This window comes from Centruroides sculpturatus, unplaced genomic scaffold (genome assembly GCF_000671375.1).
Source record: "Centruroides sculpturatus isolate CEXI.00-Female unplaced genomic scaffold, Cexi_2.0 scaffold1028, whole genome shotgun sequence".
Taxonomy (NCBI): Eukaryota; Metazoa; Arthropoda; class Arachnida; order Scorpiones; family Buthidae; genus Centruroides; species Centruroides sculpturatus.
Genome location: NW_019385171.1, coordinates 204,323 through 229,038, shown reverse-complemented (window position 1 = coordinate 229,038; position 24,716 = coordinate 204,323). Strand labels below are relative to the sequence as shown.

General features: G+C 29.3%; 1 protein-coding gene across 1 annotated transcript; it reads right to left on the bottom strand.

Annotated features, from left to right (window-relative positions):
- Positions 1–1,998: 1,998 nt before the first annotated feature.
- LOC111635704 (dihydrolipoyllysine-residue acetyltransferase component of pyruvate dehydrogenase complex, mitochondrial-like) lies at positions 1,999–16,043 on the bottom strand. The gene is made up of 12 exons (XM_023380748.1): positions 15,833–16,043; positions 14,907–14,989; positions 12,031–12,260; positions 8,573–8,833; positions 8,359–8,505; positions 8,199–8,284; positions 7,987–8,127; positions 7,826–7,907; positions 3,850–3,930; positions 3,685–3,759; positions 3,536–3,600; positions 1,999–2,262 (listed from the first exon to the last, which is right to left on the bottom strand). Exons 1-12 carry the CDS (start codon positions 15,952–15,954, stop codon positions 2,133–2,135), a joined length of 1,503 nt encoding a protein of 500 aa, XP_023236516.1. The 5' UTR covers positions 15,955–16,043; the 3' UTR covers positions 1,999–2,132.
- Between the last annotated feature and the right edge of the window lie 8,673 nt (positions 16,044–24,716).

Below are 24,716 nucleotides of genomic sequence, written 5' to 3'. Positions count from 1 at the left end.
AGTGATAAAGATCTCTCTCCACCTCTAAATGAAAGTGTAAAGAACTATCATTGTGAAAATATCATTCTTTGCGTGTACTTCTAGTTTTATTAATGCTTTAAAGATGTCAGCTCTTCAAATATTTACTTCTACTTTCAATTGATAAACGGGAAGCAAGAATAATTTCGACATTTTTCGCTCGAATTTTAATGTCGTAACATTAAGTCAGGTCACAGAGTGGAAATTCACAATTTCGTAACTTTCAAATTATAAATTTTTAAATGGAGGAATTTAATATGAAAATAATAACATCAACAACACTTTATTATATCCAATTTTAGCGCATCGTAATATAAATTTCCAAGTTCTTGTGCTCTCGGTAAAATGCACTTGAATTTTTTTGAGGCTCCCCTGCACTTCTAATTAATGTTTCACAAAAAATAAGTATAAAATTTATAAATTCTGAAAACCCTCAAATTCAATTAATTAAATTCTATATATTGTCTGAAATTAAATAATAAAAATAATTTATTTCTACACAATTACATCCTGCAAGCTACTTTTCCATTGTAATGTACTGGATAGTGTTGGTTATTCCCACTTTGATCTAGGATCTGGGGATACAAGTTTGAATTCAACTCAGCTTTTCATAGGTAAGTCGTTTTGCAATGTCGGAGCCGATCCTTCATCACCCAGCTCACCCTTGTATATTTGGCTGGATCCATAAGAAAAAAGCCTACATAGTGCCTGTAAGCAGGAATTAATATTGAAAAGGTATATATCATAATATGTAATTAACAGTGTATTCTTTTTCATATGCATATAATTTATATTAAATACTGTACATAGTATTGTATAGTTACTGGAACATTATGTAAATGAATATTTCGAATATTAAAACACTTCCCAAAGTACCAGAATGTATAGAACATTGTTGCACCATATACAATCTCTGTTTTAATTTCCATTCTGTAATGAATTTTTACCAAATGTTTGGAATTTATATTTTTATGAAAAATTGCTATTTTCTTTAGTAATTTCACTCTAAAAATTTTAATATTTTAAGTCCTAAATAATAAATTTTATGAAAGTTTTGCAAGTAATATTTAAATTACAGTAAGTTTATAAAATTGCAATAATACTTAATTTTGGTGCTGTAAATGATATTGGAAGTCTTAATTTACAGTATTACTTTTCACTAACTCACTCCTCAACATAGTATTTATAAATAATCTTAGCATGTAATGGTTGTAAAAAAATGCTGTAAGATTCATTATCTCATTCTACGAATATCAGATTGTATTTAATCAAGAATTCATATTCATAAGCTTGTAAATATATTTTAATCTTGTAAAAATAAGCTTGTAAATATAATAAGCTTGTAAAAATATATCTTATCAATGTATAGAAAAATATTATGTAATGATCTTTTAGGCAATTCTATGGTTGAACATGAAGTTCATTCTGTAATTAATAAGTTTGGAGAATCTTTATTTTTACATTGGAAAACAGAAGTTTCTATATTTCTGATTTAATATTTTGTCAGGAGCAATGCTGTGAGACTTATATATAAGACAATTTCAATCTGACTTCCATGAGTGTAAGTTTCTTTGATATCTAATTAAATTTTAAATAAATTTAGATATCAAGCATTTGACACACATCAATATAAGTCCATTAGGATGCCAACTTAAAAAAGCAGCAATAAAACAATGATTTTGGTGGAGTAAATGATTCAATTGATATAACTTTCCCAACAGAGAAAATTCTTAAATATTGTACAAAAATTATTAATAAAAAAGTTAACTGAGAAGTTTATTTCTATTAACTCTTAATAATTTTTAATAATTTGCAAGGTATTACAAATATCTTCTAAGCATATCTATATACAGTATTTCTGTCTTTAGATTCTATTATGAAAAAATTATACATTTATATATAAACAAAATAAACTTTAAACAAATAAATATTTTATGTACAATTAATATATATATATATATATATAAGACAATTAAAGAATTTAATCAAAAACACTGTTTATTTTTTTAATCTGGTTATATTTTGACATTTCTACATCAACTTACAACATACATTATATTAGTCCACATAATTTGTAAGTTTAGTTTTAATAATCTATATAAAATCACATATAATCACAACAGCATCATTTCAGGTTTCTCTAAGATCTTTTTAAAATGTGCCATCCACTGGGCTCCTACGGCACCGTCTACTACTCGATGATCGCAACTCAAAGTAACACTCATTAGGGAAGCTGTTCTGTATCTAAAAATAAATTTTTAAAATTTTTTAGGAAAATAAAGCTTTTTTTCTGAAATTAAAATGCATTTAACATACGATAAAGATAACAATAAAAAAAATAATGCAATCAGAGTATTACTTGTAAAAATACAAATATTTTTGCATAAATATTTATAATATTTCACTCTTTAATAAAATTATAAAAAATACGACATTTTTACAAAGGTGAGAACCTTGTTTCTGTCAGTCTTTCCGCCGTTTCATTTGTACACCATCAGCGATCTTTAAGACAATTCACAAAATTTTCCGGGGACGACCTTCCTTTTAAGGCTACTGCCTCGGTAAAAAAATNTACCGAGGCAGTAGCCTTAAAAGGAAGGTCGTCCCCGGAAAATTTTGTGAATTGTCTTAAGGATCGCTGATGGTGTACAAATGAAACGGCGGAAAGACTGACAGAAACAAGGTTCTCACCTTTGTAAAATGTCGTATTTTTTATAATTTTATTAAATGTAATTACTGCCTGCCATGTCTTTTTACTATTTTTTATTTAAAATGTGATATTGTGACAGTGGCAACAAACACCAGAGGACGCTTTGCCTGTTTTTACATTTTTTTACCGAGGCAGTAGCCTTAAAAGGAAGGTCGTCCCCGGAAAATTTTGTGAATTGTCTTAAGGATCGCTGATGGTGTACAAATGAAACGGCGGAAAGACTGACAGAAACAAGGTTCTCACCTTTGTAAAAATGTCGTATTTTTTATAATTTTATTAAATGTAATTACCGCCGGCCATGTCTTTTTACTATTTTTTATTTCACTCTTGTTAAGGAAATTTCTCAAATGTAAATCTAATTCAAGGTGTTCTAGAGCAAAAACTTTTTAGGAAACTTTAGCTCTTTTAGGTTACACACTTATAATCAACAAGAGAATTATGTCTAACAAAAGAAATAAAGATCAACATGTGGTACTCTCGATTTTGATTTCTCTTATTAAAAATATAAAATAGTAATCTAGCATCTTCAGATCTGTATTTATTTTGTTAATTCCTAATGATCAATATTCAATCAAGATTGCTAATTTTCTAAAATATTGTTCACTCCAAGAAATTATATTAATTAATGGTAAAGATTTGTTTATGATTGTAAGCAAAAATCAAATCATTACTTGAATGATTTAGCAAATGTGTAAACAGTAAATTAATTAAATATTAGTAAATTCCTTACTGTATATATTCATATCAGTGCCAGTAGGATAATTGTACATGAATCATTATCATTAATATGTCATAAATTTTACTTGCCCTGTATCCGTAGTTTCATCTGGAATTATTCTTTTTTCAGTTTTACCAACTGCTAAAATGCATGCCTACAGTAAAAACGATCAATAATTAAATTTAAAAACTAAAAAAGTTTGTTTATATATATACTTGCTAGACCTAATTGGACAAACCTGAGGTGGATTAATGATGGCAGCAAAATTTTTAATGCCAAACATTCCTAAGTTAGATATAGTGAAAGTTCCACCCTAAAATGAAAATACCATTTTCAGTAACAAGTTTTTAATCTTCTTTTCTTAAAAATTGTTTCAATATTCTTATATTATATGTTTACTTACTTGAAACTCCTGTGGTTTAAGTTTGCCATCTCTAGCTTTAGCTGCTAATGCTTTGACATCATTACTGATATCTACAAGTCCCTGTAACAATGAAAATTATAAATTATAATTACATTTAAAATTTTATAATTATTGTACAGTATCTGAAGATTACAAATTATGTACAGAATTTATATAAGTTATACAATGTCTGAACTGTCCTATTTTAAGAAATTCATAACACAAGAATTTATTCAAGGTATCAGATGTATGTACAATCAAGACTACACCAAAGTAAATTGCCATTCTGGTGTGAGAAATTTTTTATGCCTGAAATTGCTAACTTTCTTTAACAATTTGAGCAGAATAATTGAAATTATAGATTAGTGGAGCATACCGCTTTGCACCCATTGGCACAGCCCTGTATATAATTTTGATTACGAATAAAACAAAAATTTATTTTCTAATGTAAATAACTTAGTTACTATCAAATTAACAGGTAAAAATTGATAAGTAATCTTTTGGGCAATATAGAACTCTCATTTATTGATATTAAAATGATAATTTCAAAGTCTTTGAAAAAAATTCCATTTGAAATAAGATACAAATTTCAGCTTCTGTAAATTAGGTGAGTGCATTTTTTTAACTTACTGCTTTTAAGCATTCTAAGCAAGCTATTTATATCTCCACATAAAAACATCAGCCTGCCACTGAAATGAGTCTGGTTTGAGAAGCTCACAAACTTTTCACACATGAACTAATTTGAATAAGTCACTTGAAAAAGTTCATTAAAAAATATCATTACAAATCTCAAAATTATCACTTCATATTAACAGAAAACTTCACTAACTTCAAAATGTCTTTTATTGCAAATTATTATAGAAACCTGAATGTTATAGTTAATGCCACTAGATTCAGTCAGAAGATGCTGCTTTTTAAATGTAAAAAAATGTCAGAAAGAAGTAGTTGTCTAAACTAGAAAATTTTTTCAACATTGTCATTCTTACTTTCCCAGCTCTGTTATATATAACAGAGGGAAAGTATTGCAATCAATCAAAAATTTTTGCATTTTTAAACTCAAGAGTCCTTGAAACATCAAGAAATGCAAAAAAACTTTTGGGGTTTCTGTATTTATGGATGTAGCATGAGTGTGGGGAGGCAATAACTCCTGGGCTTTCTATTGAAATTTTCTGAAATTTTGCCAGGAGGTTTGTCTATTAGGAGCACTGATGCTATTAAATTTCGGCAGTTAAAGGTCAAGGTGGTGAGGAGATAGAAGGATCATGTGTCATATCTCCAGTAGGGTCAGACTTAATTATGATTTTACTGATTATTAGCATTTACAATTTTTTTTTATAAAACTCATCTCACCCCAAAATAGAGCTTTTTGACATTTGATAATAATTAAAAATATAAAAAGTTCTTTTAATAAAACAAAACACATGCAGTTTTAAATGTTGCCGAGAAAGTTAAACTTGCTGCTGGATTTCTTTTTTTATCAACTGAAGATGATTCAGTTCATAAGAAAGATTTTCACAATATTTTTTACAATGTTATCTACATCCACGACTACAATTTCTGCATGTAACCTGAATGCTGTACAATATTTGGTAATGTCTTTTTTTTTAAACATTGAACATAACCTATTTGAAATCTGTATATTTACATTTTATGTCTCTAAACGTAATAAATTTTAAGCTTTCTGAATTTAAAAAGTTAACTACTCAAAAGGAAAATTTTAGACAATAACAGTTGTTTTTGGTCCTTATAATTCTTATTTTTCTTTATTTCTTTAAATACAATTTAAATCTGTACATGTAACTTAAAAACAATATTAAGAATAGAAGTGAAACAAGTATTGATTACTTTAGTGGTAATATTATTTTTAACCTAAGAAATATTCTGAAACAAAAATTTATTTTCTTTTTTATCCAAAAAATAATATCTGCAATTTAGTTATAAAAAAAAATTACAATGTAAAATAGAAGCCAGAATTTTTATTAATTTCAATTATATAAATGAGTTAGAATGACAATTACTTCCATCATTTCAATTTATCCACTTTTATTATTCACTTTAGATAAACTTAATTGATTAAACTATTTTTCATTCTAATCACTTCAGTTGACAAATTTAAAAAATTTCTGAAGTTATTAAAATAAGTGTCAAAATTTTCATTAAGTAAAAAGTTCAAAATTTAATATTCTCTATGAATAATAATAATAATAAAGATTCAGGAAAATATTACCTTAGTTTACATATTGATATTGAACAATAATCAACTGGATAAAACAATCCTTGCAACAAATATAAACAATGTAAGGGGTTGTGTAATTGTTCATATATTTTAAAATAATATTCATATAAAGTAATATAATTATTAAATAGAATATGTATATAAATATATATGATGATCCTGATGTTGTTATAGTCTGAACTCAAGATAAAATAGTGTAAAATACCAACATTAATAACGACTGATTAAACTGACAGTGCACTGTTGAGTTTTTCATCCACCCATAAAAAATTTTGCTTGTCATAAAATGCATTTTTGAAACTCTAAATATTATTTGTATATTGAATTCTATTATCTCTATCAACATTTATCTTGAAATTATTCCATTAATCCATAAAATTAATCTGCCATTATTATAATGGTTAACACAAAATATGAAACTTAAGTGAGAGTGAGCTGGAAAGTTTTGTCTCCACATTAATATAAACAATAATGAATTGGCATAAATTTATAAAACAAAAGAGGAAATTTAGCTTTACTGTTTATTTACAAGACTACATAATTATTTTTTATCATAATCTCAAAACCTCAATACATTTTTGCCAACATATCACAAATTTGCAGTGTTTGTCATTGAAAGGAATTTGTTGAATACATAAGTTGATGCCACTTCTTCATCAAATTTGAAATGTGTGCTCTTTAAGTGTTCTTTTACCTTTAGAAAGTGGTGAAAGTTGCTTGGAGTGAGGATTAAAACTGCATGCAAGATGTGGGAGCAAAAAAACCTAATGTGATCAAAGGCAGCAGCAGTGATCTCCTAAGGAGAAAGTTTAGGTGATTAGCCTGCAATGTTAATTGGTTGCTGCTTTTCTTTCCTTATTAACCTCAATTACTGACATCAAAAAAGTACCCACACCTATTAATTAACCAGCTAAAACCAGCTTAGGAAACATTAAGATAGTTTTCAATGTATTAATACAAAAAACTGGGTGCACAAGGTTAGCCATAACTTATTTTCTATTGTAGGCAAATCATCTTTAAACCTTTTGTACGTTAAAATAAATGCTATAAAATTAAGATTTTCACTTACACTCTGCTATTTAATGCTTAATAATTTTATTTTATAACATCAACAGGAACTGTATAAAACAAAAAAAAACCTGATTGTATTATATTTATGAACAAAGACTCATACAATTTTCCTGAAAGCTAATTTTAACTGAATAACAATTGAATTACATAATTATATAATGTAAAAAATTTACCAAACAAATTTCAGAATTGATTTTTTTTATGATGTTTATGAATATATTTATACATTTTCTTCAATTACACTGTAATATAAAAAGAGATATTTTCTTCAATTCTTTTTCCTGCTAACATTTCAATTCACATCTATCAGATTAAAAAGAAAGTACTTGAAATAGTTCAGTTCATTTCAGTTAATCCATAAAACTAATCTGTCATTATTATTATAATTCACACACAAAATATAGCTATCTGCAAATATAAACACTGGATAGTTTGCAATTATAATTATAACTACACAGATGCAAACTTTTTTGTTTTTTAAAATGCAAGTTCTTCAATATTCCAGCAAAATAAAATTAAAATATTTCAACTTTCATAAAAATATTTAAAGTTTCCATTTTTTAAACCTTATTCAATGGAAATTATTAATCCTTTGAATAATAAATGTTATTTGTTTTTGTATATACGTTAATATTAAAATTACATAATATAAAATAATAAAATTTAAACCTTTTTCTCTGCTTGAAATACAATAGGTGTAATTAAACCATTGTCTGTACTGACAGCAACACTTACATCTACAGTCTGATATCTGAAACAAAATATTTTAAAAATTAAAGTACGACTGAAAATATAATAATCAACAAACTTTGGTTTAAATTTACACTTACTGTCTTATAAAAGTAGTCTGCCAAGAAGAATTTACTTCAGGAATCTTCCTACATGCAACAGCAGAAGCTTTGATTATAAAATCATTTACCGATAATTTGATATTTGATTTTGACAATGTTTCATTAAACTGTTGTCGTAATCTAACGTAAAAAAATAATTTTAAAATATTTTTTTATTAAAAGAAGTAGCATATTTATTTCAATGCTCTTACTTTAGAATTGAGTCCATTTCTATATCAGTTGAGAGATAATAATGAGGAATTGTTTGTTTTGATTGAAGTAATCGTTGTGCAATTACCTGAATATATTATTACTTTATAAATATTTCAATAAATAAATAAAATTTTTAATTTGTTATATCAATAATGTTACCTGTCTAACATTTGTCAACGGGATATCAACATAAACTGCACCTGGAACTGCAATAGGTGCTGCCGCTACAGGAGCAGCAGAGGTAATGCTAACTCCTTCCAAATCTTGAGATCGAATACGTCCTTGTGGTCCAGATCCTTTCACTTGCTAAGAAAATTTTTGCATTTAGATAAATGAAAATCAATTTATAACAAATGACTTTAACAATACATACTGTCAGATCAATTCCTTTTTCAGCTGCAAGTTTGCGAGCTAATGGACTAGCAAATACTCGACCAGAAGGTTGCATTGAAGGTGCTGACGGCATTGCAGAAACAGGTGGAGGTGGCAGTGTAGGTGGTGGTGGAGGAACTGTTGGAGGAGGTGGAGCAGGTTTTGCACTACTAGAAGGTGCAGATGCAACTGGTTCTCCAGTATCAACATAATTTTTAAAAGCTGAAATATCATCTTCATTCTCTACAATTATACAGAGTAACTGAAAATTGAAAAGAACATATTATAAAAGAATCTCGAAACAAATAAATAAAAATTAAAAATTCATTAAATTATTGTATATGTAGAAAGAATGGAATTTTTCCTTTCTAATAATATATAGCATTTATATTTCATAAATTTTATTTCATTTATTTAATTTATGGAATTTATCATAAATGGCCAATTTACAGTTTTCAAATTAAGATGTAATTTAAAATTATTTAAATTCCATTACATATATATATATATATATATAATTTATACACAGGGCAGTATTTAACTAAAACATGTCTACATGAAACATTGTTTATGCAACAAGCATTTATACAGAATGCAAATTTAACTAAAAATTTTGTAAGTAGGTTCAAATAAAGCAATCATTTAAAAATATTTGTAAAGACCTTTTTGTATTGAAAACAGGATTATCAACAATATCAATATGTTACTTCATTATATATGTTAACTAAGTATTTCCATAGTAATTCTTTTAATTCTTCAGTTGGTTAATTCATTTTGATTTATTAACACAAACATTTTTGGCCAAGCTTTGCACATCTTAATTCTACAACAAAAATAGATTTTATAAATCATTTTAATTGTAATACAAGAGAAAAATCTTTGATTCAACTGCACAATATAATAATGACTGAAATAATGTAATTAAATATACAATATACAGGTAACTCTTGGAATTCTGTGTTTCGTATTCACGCTTTTGGTTCTTTATGATGCATGACCCTCTGAGTTGGGAAAGTTTAATTTCAATAACCCTGTACTTGTAAAAAATATACTCTCGGTTATCTTTAATTTTAACATTTTTGACATAACCAGGCAAATTACAGTAATTACTTTTTGTTAAAAAATAATTTTTATAATAAAATATATTTTCTATAAATGTACAGTAATTACTGTACTAACAAACTGAAATCACCATATCACAAAAATAAATCCTTTGCCCCTATAGTAATGAGACTGAACTTATTTAATATTTTCAGGTGGTATTTGCAGTTTTGTAAAAATTCGTATTTCATTATTTCAGAAAAATTATAATCTATTGGGTTTATGATTAATTTTAAGGTACACTAAAATACAGAAAACTTTCTAAATAAATTGCATGTCTAATATCAAAACTTTAATTGATAATTTATGAAAAAAATTATATAAGTATCTAATAATATATCATATTAGCAAAGAGACAGATTATTAAAGTTCATAAAATATCACATGCTAATAGTATAATATAGGATATAGCATATAAAGACTTATTGATGTATGTTCATATATTAATTAAGAGCAGTGAAATTAATATGAAAATTTTTTTATTAATCCATAATCATATGCACAGATTTTTTAGCATAGATAGATGCATGCATAAAGTGGCAATTTTCCTCTATGTATCTGATACATTATTCAATATGTATCTTTCATATGTGCAGTAATATCTCGACTTACGCTACCCTGACTTACGTGAACCCGGAGTTATACGATTTTCAAATCTCGTCGATTCATCTTTTGTTTGAGCACCACGCAACCCTTGATTATTCATTCCCCCCACACTATTGTTCAGCTTACATGTTCAGATGTGTCGCACGAAATCGACACATAGCTACAATTTATTACGTTATTTATTTCTGTGTTTGTTATATCTACTATGTCATCCAAACAAAGTAGAACTAATTCTTCTGCATCAAACAAGAAAAGAAAAACTTTATCTTTGGAATGTAAAGCTAACATTGGGTACGTTCATAAAGTCGAATGAGTTAAACGAGAATGATGTCATCGTTATTCCTATTTCGTTAGACTTTTTGAATGATTCATTACTAACGCATTTAACTCGTTTGACTTTACAAACATATCCATTATTAAAGACTTCGATACAAAAATGAAAATTTGTGAATTGGCAAAGAAGTTTGAAATATCGGAATTGATGGTCAGAACAATTATAAAAGGCAAAGAAAAAATTCTCAAAGCTGTAAAAAATGCTCAATCTTTAAATTCAAGCATCATTCGTAAACGTAACAGTATTATCGCTGAGATGGAAACAATGTTAAAATTATGGCGTGATAATCAAGTAAATGTGAAAAATTGTATAATAATATAATTTGTCATACATATATATTATCTAAGATTTTATTAAACATTTTTTTCTAAATTATTGTTTTCTTTAGTCTCCGGCCCCAATTAAAAATTATTTGTATGTATTTATATGCGAAATTATACCCCGACTTACGCGGTTACCGCTCGGTCCCACCTATCGTGTAAGTTCGGGGTATTACTGTAATTACACTATACATAATTGTCATTCCTTGAATTTGACAATTTTGAAAAATCCTGTGATATATCTTCTCTGCAACTGCTAAATTTCACTTACATACATTGTTTAGTTACAAGATATTATTTTGTTTACAGAACAATATCCTTGATTCTTTTCCCATAGGAAGATTCACAACTTTATGATAGCATGGGCTAATGTGAAATGAGTTCACCTGAAAATAAATGATGGAAGGGCCAAGGTGTTTCTCAGAAGGACCAAAAAATTTTTCTGTTTTTTTCATGCACAAAATAAAGCTGCATAAAAATTTAAATTGTTGTAGGTCTTAGTACCTTGGCTATGTTATGGAGACAAGTGCTCAAAATCATAGTGATGCCATGTCATGATGTCATGCATAAATGACAAACATTCATAACATCCTTACTCACTTTTAGGACAATTTTAATAAGCTTCCATGACCAACATCATTGAAAATAATGTCAGAGTGAAAAAGTTGCCATCTTATGCATGCAATTGTGTGAGAAAAATAAAAATTGTGTGCATAAATAAGGTGTATTTTATTGCAAGTGTAAGATGGCGATTTTCTGCAGCAGTTTTTTTGAGAGTCTGTGATAAACAGAAGAACTTTTTTCAACTGGAATTTTTACACAGACAAATAACATGTAGCAAGAGACTGTCATAGAAGCACAGCTAAGTAAAACAATTTGGTGAAAAAACTAGTAGGTGCAGAAATCACTGAATGTGGATCATAGATTAATTAATAATAATTATGTAGAATATTACTAATCTTTCCAAATAAAATATTGTGAATTTCAAGACATAAAATATTAAGATTTAATATCATTACAGGATAATAATAATATAATGCAAAAATCAACATTACTTTTATTGTAAAAAAACAATAATAATTTTTGAAACTAATTTACTTTGCCTAATGGAACATCCTTTGTACCAGCTGATACTAAGATTTTAGCAAGATAACCTTCTTCAGGTGTCTCAAAACCCATTGTAGCTTTGTCTGTTTCTATCTCTGCTAACAGATCACCTTCATTCAGTTTGTCACCTTCTTTCTTTTCCCAAGAAACTATTGTACCCATTTCCATAGTTGGTGAAAGGGCAGGAAGGCTAACTTTATGATGTGGAGGTAAATCAGCATCTAAGTAAAAGAAAAATATACTGAACTTTTGTAACCTTAGAGAAACATTAAACATAAAAATACACAATAGAAAACATTATTATATAGGATAGTTGAAATTTTTTTAAACTTTCTTGAAATTGGATTGAACTTACCACACAATAATTCAATCTTTAATGAAAACAGAATTACTTCCAGTATCTTATTTCTTACCAATTAGAAAGATATATGTATGTATATGTATATAAGATCCTTTCGCAAATTAATAACATTCAGTTATAAATTATTGTATGGTATGTATTCAGTAATTTCAAAAAGAGAAAGGATATAAAGAATGAAAGATATACATTTAAATTCTGGCATGACTTTCTTTTTGCATAAGTTCCTTAATTTAATGTTTTTTTTTTAAATTAAAAGAAAATTTAAAAATTTTTCGTTTTTATTTTATAATTATTAAACATATTTATAACAGTCATAAGAAAAATACACAATAATTATAAATTTTCTACTAAAAAACTGATTTTTTGAATTTCAAAACATCACTCTGTAGGATGTTGTATATCTTACATAACATTAATACACCATATTTTGAATTAATAATAATAATAATAATAATAATAATAAATATATAATGGATTAAGTAACACAACACAGCATGTTACATTTATAATTTTAAAAATATATTTACACCAATATTTTATTTTAAAATATGTTTATACATGTGACAAACTGATTCCATGATGACAAAAGTGCTTTCACTCACTCATTATGTTGTGTTATTGTAAATATTAAATTGGAAGTTCTGGCTGGCAGAAGTTTGTCTATNAGGTCATCAAAATACGAAATGCCTATCTTCCAAATACGACAAAGAAGTCGATATCAATTAAAGTTTCTCTTAGTAAGAAAATCTACAGTATATAAAAAAATAAGTTAAAAGTAAATTGTTACCAGAGTATTTTAAACGACATTAAAAGTAGCACATGTAAAATACCCACGTCTACCTTTTTTACGCAAGTTAATGTTTTCATTCGCAGTGTGTAGCTTTTGTTATAATCTCATTCTAATATATTCACATTCTGTATTTATCATTGGAATGTGTATTACGTATGTTAATCCATTTCTGCTTTTTGTGCACATTCAATTTATTCTATGAGAAATACTGGTAAAGCAATCATTTGGAATCTTTTTCACTTGCTGTGAAAAATTTTTTATCTATATAATTAACAAAAATTCATTTGAATACAAGTAAACGAATCATTACAAGAATTTGAATACTGATTCCATGATGACAAAAGTGCTTTCACTCACTCATTATGTTGTGTTATTGTAAATATTAAATTGGAAGTTCTGGCTGGCAGAAGTTTGTCTATACAGTGTTTGAAATTCGAACATTGAAAGTTGCCTACAAGGAAAGATCTGTCATGAATGAAAGTTCTATCATTATGGAATTAGTTCATTACATGTATACATGTATTTTAATATATTAATGTGTTAGTAAACTTTTAACATTATTTGAAACCTCAAACATTTGTTCAACAAGCCTTCCAAAATGTGTTAAGTTTGTCTGATATGTTTGTTTCTTTAAAAATTATTTATACAGTAGAGTGTTGATTATCCGAAAGAATTCCAGTCGGCAAATTTAAATTTTCGCCAGTGCTGTGGCATTGCAATCTTTAGCTATGTCTTGGGCTTCTCAAATATTTTACGTTTTTGATACTAAATTAACTTCTGAAGTATAATTTTTTCTTTTTATATTTTTCAATATATTTATTTTGTTTGTACAAAATAAAGAAATAATTTTTAATGATACAATAGTCATGATTATTATTTTAAAAAGTTTACGTTAGGCTTAACACCAACGAAAATTCAACGCGAAGCGACACGCAACGGAGAAAAATTTCAACATAGGATAGGTTAATATATTTTTTCGTACATAATCAGTTATCCGAAATATCGATTTTCCGAACAACCCCAGTCCCCAATTGATTTGGATAATCAATGCTCTACTGTACTAAGTTCTTACTTTTACATAATAATCTTAATGTTTACTACCATTATAATTTATATTAAAATATAAACCATTAAGGTTAACATGCAAATTCAAATTATGACTTATAAAGGGTAATTCAAAATTCTCCATACTGAAATAAAGAATTCACTTGAATATGCAGTCAATTGTAAGTTACAGAATATGATCTGTGTGTGTAACATTTAACTGAATGCACATACAAATGCATGTTAACATATCTGATTATATTGCATGCACAGACACATCACAAGTATATCTGTTTATATGAATTATATTTCATATAGACACTTTTGATTTACCCTAAAATAGCTTAGAAAATTATGAAAATGCCTAATAAAAAAAGCTAATACTTGCTTAACTAAAAAATGCTTTGTTTTTGTTACTCTTATGACAACTATTCATTTATTAACTGAATTTTTTTAATTAAATGTATTTATTTTAATTTGATTGACTATACAATACTAGATTTTTAAATATTTCTTATGTTAATAAATATTCCTTTTATAATAACAATTTGTTTATACTTTTGACTGTTTTGCTTTCTTCCTTGTAGAAAAGTATAAATCTTCTTACAGTGTGAAAAGAGTTATTAAATTCAGTTTTTAATAAATTATTTAAATAATTATTACAGCACTTACCAGAACTATAAAATCGATTAACATATTTGTTGACTGATTGTAAACTCTTTGCAAAATATAGTGAATTAAAGTCTTGTATACACCTGAAATTAAATAAATTTATGTATCAAGTCAACTTTTACTCACTTATCAATTTATTCTTTACATTAGTTTAATCTAAATTAATGTAAAAATAAGATCAATTGTTTATAAAATTAAATAATAATAAAAACTTTTAAAATCCACAAATAATAAAATAATACTTGTTTACTATATTAATAATAATAATAAATCTTTTATTCTGAAAAATTAAAGCTTTTGTTAGTAGAAGTTATCAATACTTTTAAATATTTTGCATATGTAACCGTTTACAAGCGTATATTTTAATATTTGTAATCACTTAGCCTGCAAATAACAGTGTGTCCGCCATTTGTACTAATAAAGATTAAAGAAAGAATATTTAATAAATAAAATTTTTAATGGATACTTATTACAATTAAATTTTCTAAAATTTATCCTCGAAGATGCGAGCTTCGACGGGACGAAACCTAGAAGAGCTCATTCTTAAAAATATTTTTAAATTACTTAAAAAATTGTAATTTTATTATAACTAATTTACATTTCACCTTATTATAAGTGGATGATATAATAAAATTTTATGTAAAAATAGGTTACCTAAAAATATATAATAATATTTTGTTTATATATATATTAAAGAAATAAAGTAACTTTTACCAACTTTTGAATAAATTAAAAATAAATAAATAAATCACATTCAGAGTAAATTAATTTGAATTAATCAAATTTTATTATAAAAAGAAACAATTTTATTTAATTTTTCTACACACAAACAAGAGGTATAATTTGAAAATATTAATTATTTTTGTGAAATAGATTAATTTTTTTTTATTTATAAATCAATATTTGAAATTCTTAAAATTCCTCACCATTTATGTTTATTTCTAATGCATTGTGTTAAAGTTTTTCTCGTTACGTGATTGCATTTTAGTCTAGTTCTAGGTAATTTATTCACATTTTCTTTTATAACCGAAGAAACAGTCCTGAACATGGCTATGGCTCTGGTAGCTTATAGGACATTAAAGGTCGAGAGCGACCTCCCTCATGGAATCACTGAATTGATTCGTTCAAGTGTTGCCAGGTGTTCTCACCAATAAGAAATAATACCAATCTAATTAATAATAATTATTCTAATTTGTCTTAAGGCTTTAATATTTGTTATTCTTATTTTTTTCCTGGGTAAAAAATAACGATAAACATTAAAACGTAAATCGTATAAAGAATTTGTTTATTTTAGGGTATCATTGTCAAATTTATCGCGATACTCGGATGGTACTAAATGGCACAATTTCGTTGGACTTGTTTAAATTGCTTTTAAGTGGTAATAAAATATTAAACTTATTTTTAATTGTCGGGTAATTGTTACACCCGGCGTTATTAACGTTAAATTTCAAAAATGGCGAAACCAATTTTAAGAACATTATCACAATTTCTATAAACTACGTGAAAAGTATTTCCTCGTAAATAGCTAGTTTATTGTAATACTGTACAGTATTATTAAAATTACTTTGGTTTATTTAGTTACGGCAACGCGACACGTGTACGTGTACGACCTGCCAAGGGCGATGCCTCTCGGGAGAACTTTTATGGGAAGCTGGCCCCTATTTAAGTGTTAAGCCTGGACTCCACATTACCGGAATCCGCGACGTAATCGTAAAACTGAAAGCCAAACTGACGAAACTTTCAGTTTTGTAACGTTCAGTTGAACAGAAACAAGACTGAAAGCGGAGTTAAAAATTATTTAACTTTTTCGTTTTCGTTCCGCGCTTCTGTCGTACTGCAGCCAATAAAAACGCAAGCATTTGTGACGCGTAGTCACGTGCATTAGTCGTGTAGTTTGATTGTCGTAATGGCAGAAAGTGTAGCGAAAACGACGAGGAAACAAATAGATTTAGAATTCTTCATCGAAGAAGTTAGAAAATACAGATGTCTGTACGACAAAAAATGTAAATAATTCAAAGCTTATTTACAATTTCATTGTTAATAAATGCAGAGAAAGCGTGGCAAAATCCGTAGCGTCGTCCGTGTTTGACTACGACAATTACAGAACTGACCAACAGATGGCGCATTTCTAGTGGTGTCAAGTTAAAACGAAAACATAACTGAAATGAAAACTCTGTATGTTTCAGTTCTGTTTCTGAGTTTCTGTTTTCAGGTAATGTGGAGTCCAGGCTTTACTAATGTAAAGAAAACTGAAAAACCACGTGGCCAACCCGTTGTCCATGCGCGAACCCACGACAGATTACCAGTGTTCGGTGGTTTTATCCACTCGCTTAGTATGAAGAAAGTACCATTCAAAAATGAAAAAATCCAAGTTATTGTATAGTTTTCGCAGTGTATTTTTAAATTTTTTGCCAACAGATGACTCTACATGTAAAGCCAGCGAATCGAATGTAGACAGAAATTAATTGATATATAGAAATTCAATCAATGTTTTGAGGTATTATGTACGACATTATCTAAGTTACAAGTATGTCAACGTAACTGCCGAAGTTCGTAGCAATCGGTCGAATGACCTAGGAGTGCATAACAAACAGACAAACAAACATTCTCATTGGACTGCAATTTGGAAAAATTATAAACATAAATACCTACTTCATCCGTCTATTTTTCCTTAATCTCGAGAACGGAGTCAGACAGATGAAAGTTGAGATCAGGTGTGGAAAGATTAGGGGCAGAAGGCTCTGATTAACTATATACGAACTTCCGATCTACTGTAGATCGAAAATCGAAATAACATGATTTATTTTAATTCAAAAATTTTTCCCTGAAAGAAGTTATATGATCGGCACGACTCTGTTGTTAGCAGAAGAAGTACGATGTACAGGAGCAAGACTACTAATTTAAGGTAACGAGCATTAAAATTTGCAGCCCGGCATTGTAACGATATCACAATAAAATAATTGCTCGTTCATATGTATAGATTATTCTAATTTACCTTAATAGTAAACAATTATAACGTTATTTTCTACCACAAGATTATTCCAATCTGCAAGCTTTAAAAAAGCCTTTCGTGTAGCGTTGCCAAGTTTGGAGAAATAATTGGTCTATGGGACAATCTAAGGGGAAAATTTTTGTTAAATATTATTTCTAGGCGGGGATAGAAATTCCGGGAGATTTACAGCCACAAAATAAAAATATATTTTTATTCTGATAGGACCACGTTGTTATCATCATAATTAAAAGACCACGATTACAACGTCACAGCTGGTTAAGGGCAAAGTGTATCTGAATCATTTCTTCTTCCCTTAGTCCTCATCCTCTTTACAACTGAGAAAAGTCTGTCTCACCTATTATCCAGTGATCTGACCCAACGACATATAACTACTAAACTCCGAACATGGCCGCCATCTTTGAAGGGTCCTTGTTTAAACGTGCGTACGCCAAGACACTTGAAAGCAGAAAGCTGCGCACCTGCAAGAAATACTTAATACACATAAGACTGTTCATCATATAAATACACAATTTTCATGACTAATTTACAGAACTGATATACAATATAATAAATGAAATAGTCAAAATGCTCTGAAAAATATTAAACTAATCTTTAATAGTAAATACCAGTAGTTAAATTATTATTCATATCGGCTGAACATTTCGCCAAATTAAGGATTACAAAATAAAAGAAATATATACAAGCGCTTCTCGAATTATGACCACGATTGATTCCTGGAGTTTTGTTGTAAATCGAGAAGTGGATAATATGCAACCTTTCATAGGGGCTATCCATAAATGACGTCACCAGGAAAAAAAGGAAGGGTGAGACAAGTCGTACAAAAATCGGACAGGTGGAAAGATTGAGCTTCGGTGAACGTTCATATACTGTATTTCATTAAAATTTATATCAAAATCTCTCGTACGTTTCATTTCCACTTATGGCATCTATCATTCCTAAAGTAATAAACATTTAATTGGGTCTTTTCACTGGTCCACATACAAATACTCGTTCAGTGGGACCATTCGATCAAAGTTAAGGTTATTAGCAATTTATGTTTTGTTTTTTTTTTATTTAATTTTTTAAACATTTAGTTACGAAGTTTAATTTCATTTTATACTGTTTATTTTATAAGCGATTATAAAAAAAAATGCAAAAGTAGGTATACAGTTGCTATTATAGAAAAAAACATACAAATAAAAAATTTTAAAAAAACGTTTATTTTGAAGCACAAATTGAACCTGTAAGGTCGCCGACTTTTGGGGCAATACGTTAATTGCGCGTCAGGAAAACTTAGGGTCAAACCGTATGTGAGTGGTGGCAATAGGAGACAAAGATGGCAAGTGTCTTACACGAAAACCGTTTATTTTAACATAAGGTTAACTTACATAATGACAATAACAATGCGATCTAGATCGGCTTTGGTGGGAGCTCCTTGATGTCGACGAACGGGCGCTGACTGGTGTTCCAGGCTTGACAGGAGAGTGTCCGTTGCACAGGGGCCTCTGTCCGGTGATGTTGCGGATGTTCGTCACTAGTGGAGAACCTGCTCCGAGTGGAGAACTGCGGAGAATCGGCTGGGAATTCCTCTTCGGAGAGAAGCGGCTGAATCTCCCCGCTGTCCTTGAGATTCGGGAGTTTTATAAGATTTTCCCCGAATCTCACCCCTTTTGATTGGTCCCGTTCGCCCTCTCCGTTACCCTGATTGGTCATTCTTTTGTTGCTAGACGAAACTTGAGACCGATCCGGGTCGGGAAAAGGTCGGAGAGGTGATGACGGAGCTTTTAATGTTCACGCTCGTCGACCCGACACTTGTTCGCGAGCATCTCGACAAAGCTCTTTCTCTCTGTCGACATTCCTCCCTGTTGTTTATCATCGCGTCGCGTTTGTTTTACGATTCGAAAAAAGTTTTCGTCCCATCTGTGTTTTGTCATTAACACACCCTCTTGACCCGATTCTATCTTCGAAACTCTCTGACGTTAAAATTTGTAATTAGTCGTAATTTCGACGCGCTTTTATGACCCTCAGAAACCACAAAAAAAGGTAAAAAAAAAAAAAAATACAAACTAATAGAAAATAATAATAACAATGAATACAAAATATTTATATTTCTCAGATTCTCAACTGTACACTGTACTGTACTGTACATACTTTTGAACCCCTCCACCCCGTATATTCAGTTAAATTTCCCAATTCAAATATCTACGTTAAATAATTGATTTATGTAAACGAAAAATTTTGTAAATAATTTATTTAAACCGTGTAAATGATTTAACTTAATACTATTCTTTATTTTAATAAAATCTATATATATAAAAAAAAAAAAAAAACTAAGTAGAGGTCATCAAAATACGAAATGCATATCTTCCAAATACGACAAAGAAGTCGATATCAATTAAAGTTTCTCTTAGTAAGAAAATCTACAGTATATAAAAAAATAAGTTAAAAGTAAATTGTTACCAGAGTATTTTAAACGACATTAAAAGTAGCACATGTAAAATACCCACGTCTACCTTTTTTACGCAAGTTAATGTTTTCATTCGCAGTGTGTAGCTTTTGTTATAATCTCATTCTAATATATTCACATTCTGTATTTATCATTGGAATGTGTATTACGTATGTTAATCCATTTCTGCTTTTTGTGCACATTCAATTTATTCTATGAGAAATACTGGTAAAGCAATCATTTGGAATCTTTTTCACTTGCTGTGAAAAATTTTTTATCTATATAATTAACAAAAATTCATTTGAATACAAGTAAACGAATCATTACAAGAATTTGAATTTAAATTTTAATGGCGAAGATAAGTGAAAAGTAAATTGTTACCAGAGCCTCTTCAGCCATCGGTCGTATCGACCGATGTTACCGCTTCCCGGGACGTGGACCCAGAGGTTGGATTTTGGGAAGCGTGTTCGTGTTGTGAAACGGTGTTGTTTATAATGCACGTGAATGGAATGGTTGGTGATTGGATGCGACGAATGTGTCGTTGTTTGAACTGTGTGTTTCAGCGTGAGGGATGTTGTTGTTTATGTGCGTGGATGTGACTTACTAAACTAATGTGAGTACGACAAGGGGAAAAAAAATAAAAACCCCTTGTCTTCTTACATCTAGATTAGTAAATTAAATTTAAGGTTTTAGTTTGAATGTTAGTATGACAAGAGGAAAAAAAAAAAAAAAACCTCTTGCCTTCTTATCCTAAATTAGTAAATATAAGTATGACAAGAGGAAAAAACAAACGAAAAAAACCTCTTGCCTTCTTATCCTACGTTAGTAAATTGAAACTAAAACCTTAAATTTAAATGTTGTTAGTATGACAAGAGGAAAAAACAAACGAAAAAAACCTCTTGCCTTCTTATCCTAGGTTAGTAATATCCTTCAGAAATAGCAAAGGAAAAAGTCGTTCACTTCTCTTACGAAGCGACGCTTTTTCCTTTCCATCTTTGCCCACACCGAACGAGAGGATCCCACTCGTTGGAAAAGGGAGGAATGATCGAAACATTCCTCCCCTCCCAGTGCGTCAAAGATGATGTCGTCAACATGGAGACATTTCACCTTTCGGAACACGTCCGAATGGCGAAATGTCTCCTCTCCGTTCAACGCGGAACAGAGAATGCTGTCGACATCCGCTATTCCCGAAGGCGATCCCGTGAAGAAAGAACCCCTTCCGCAATCGATGGAAGAGAGTTCCTCTCCCCGCTCAAAGGGGGAAAAGACCCTCTTTTCATCGATTGCGGAAGGAGAACGCCCTTCACACTTCTTCATCTTCTTGGGCCGCTGCCAACGCCAAAACCGCCAGCTCTTCATTCTGTAAAGAAACAAATATATATATATATATATATATATTAATGGGATGCGGATATACTTAACGCAGAAAAAGTTCAAGATTATACTCACGTCGGACCGGAATTCGTGTAACTCGCGTTAGATCCTACCGGAAATTGCTAGAAGATTCGAACTGCATTTGCAGTAGAGACGACCGACCCGGAACGAATAAACTCTCTTACGTGTAATTTGTATTTATTTGTACGACAGAAAAGTAAAGACAAGACAGAAAAGTAGCCATGCGCAAAAGGCACTCATACTCGATCTCGAGCACAAGTCGTAACGAGTATTTCGTTCTAGAGCAATTTACCCTAACGTGCGTCACCTAAACGCAACGATGGCATTTAAGAGAGTTTCGTGCGAAGAAAATCCGTACGAGAGTCGACGAAAACACAAGACGTGGACACGAACGTTTAAGTGGCACAAAGCATTTGCAGAGGGTTACGTAAGTGTGGCACATGAACTGCACTCGGAAAAGACCGCATTGTGGAAAGAGACAAACAGCTTAAGGAAAATAATTCTTTATGTCCAGCCTGTATAGATAACTGTTAAGTGTGTTAGATTGTGTTTTAAGTCGCACAGCTGCAGACAATTTAATTCTCGCAAAGTAAGCCATTGAAAAGCGTTGTAACTAATACGTAGATTCAATGGAGAAGTCGGNAAACATGATTTTCTGAACAAAAAAAATAAAACTAAACATTAAAAATTTTGAGAATTTATAAGTTTTACTTATATTTTGTGTCTCTTAAAATCTTAAGTATCAAATATTTTTCAATTTTTTATCAAACATTAATATAAAAATACTTTGTTTCAATTAATAATGCACAATCAGGACTGAACTTAGACTTTTGGGCTTAAGTTATAGCATGTAAGAGGCTCTTTGCTTTCCACCAAATAATAATAAATTTAAAAAATATAACACTCTTAGCTGTAGCCTCTGTTTAAATCTGCTCTTGTAGTTCATAATAAATTAGCGATAAAAATATATATAGAACACGCAAAAAATACATCTTTTTGCATCAATATGTACAAAAATACCTACTTTTTTAAAGAACTTTTACATTTTAAGAAGGTTTTAATGGTGAAAATACACATTATCAAACTATAGTTTGAAGCTTTCATAAAACATTGCCGTAAAATTGAATCTGTAGGTGTTTAATGTTGCTGACTGAATATTCTATGCAAATTAACACAACCTTTAAAATTGAGCTATTTTACATATTTATAAAGGTGAATGTTTTTTGCTCTCATTCATTTATGTTCTAATAGCTATAATTTAGATGACTTTTTAATTAAATATTTGTGACATCATTTAGCAGATGAAATAAGATAGAAAGCCGACTTGAAGCTGGCCAACCTCAAGCTAAAACATTCAGCTAGCTTAGAGAAATTGATCTGCAATCCAGTCGTTTGAAGATATTCCAAAGGACAAATAATTCTTTAAAAAGGTTTAGCTATGGAAGACCATAAAAAATAACTGCAAAAGAAAACCATTATCCGAAATTAACTGCTGTAAAGAAAAATATGTCTATCTACTAATTAACTTGCATTCTGATCTTTTAGCAGCAATGAGTGAGAACTTCAGTTTCTTCTTCAACACTACATAGGTTTTATGAGTGTAGTCTTTATGCTAGGAGACCTATGCTTTGCATTCCTCTCACTTATCAATATAAAAAGAGATTAACTCAATTGGTGCATGCACCATATCAACTGACATGATCAATGGAGATCCATTCTTTTTTACAGATGAATCCAGATTTTCATTATAGAGTGATTTCAAGCAATCCTATTTATTTGGAGGGATCCAGGGATATGTAATCATTGTTCAGATATCCTTGAGAAAGGGATATGTTTGGTGCAGTAGTGTCATGGTATGGACCAGCATCTGTTTGGGTGGCTGACTAATCTTTGTTTCCAACAGGTTTCTTGAATGTTCAAAAATATAGGGATGAAATTAGGCTATATCTTAGAACACTGTGTCAAGCCATTTACTCATGAGATTGGTTACAATTGTATCCTAATGGATGAAACCACTCATCCACAGAGCAGACAAAAAGAATTAGAATTTTTTTTGCAATATTTTGGTTTATAGAATTATTGGTAAAAACATTGTTTTAAATAAGTTTTTATAGAATATTTATCTTAAAATTGATAGCTTTATTCTATTCATTATGATGATGATAATCAGAATCAATAATTTTATTCTGTTTTACATTTGGTTCTGATTCCAAACCAAATATGAAACTGAAACAGCCTTGATAAGAGATTACACAATGTAAAACAGTAAGCAAACATTTTGATTTCACTAGTGTCAATTAGTTTCTGATATATTTACAGTCTCAATATTATTTTATTTTTATAATGTGCAGAGTATTTTAAAATACATTTTAACACATTGACTGCCATTCTATTAACATTATTTTTAATTCTTAATCCAAATGCCCGTTATTCATTATTAACGTTTATTTTTTATGTTTGTATCAGATGCTGTAAGCCAGATCACATTTCACAAGATAACTTTTAGAAGGCATCCTAAAGGAAACTATCCATGAATTAACTTGTAGTTAGCAGTCAATGTGTTTAATCATATTGTTAATAGTTAAATAAGTAATTTGAATAGAAAAAAAAATGCAAATTCAATGCTATTATATGCTTAAACATTAATATCAATTAAACATTGGATTGTATCTAAAGAATATACAGGGTTGTCGAAATTAAACATCTCAACTCAGATGGCTCTAGAGTTCTACTGCTTGAAATGAAAGAACATTTGGACATTTGGATTGGATGCATTTGCCATTTATTAAATAAAAGTTTTTTGTACAAAATGTCAACGATAGGTGGCATTGGAGTTATACAACTGGGGTCTGAATCTGCTTAGTTATTGGAGAACAGTATCTTAACATGCTAACAACTTTTTGATCCAGAGCTTTAACAAAGTCTTCAAGATTCGTAAAAGATGGTGCATCCTCCTACATCCCTTGCTTTATTCAAT

Bases quoted from the DNA above. Each gene is read 5' to 3' on its own strand.
- LOC111635704 (XM_023380748.1), bottom strand. From the start codon at position 15,954: ATGTTCAGGACTGTTTCTTCGGTTATAAAAGAAAATGTGAATAAATTA. The intron at 3,931-7,825 runs GTTTAAATTTTA...TCATTGTTACAG, and splicing joins TATTTCAAGCAGAGAAAAAG to GGACTTGTAGATATCAGTAA. The intron at 3,601-3,684 runs GTTTGTCCAATT...TTTTTACTGTAG, and splicing joins CCATCATTAATCCACCTCAG to GCATGCATTTTAGCAGTTGG.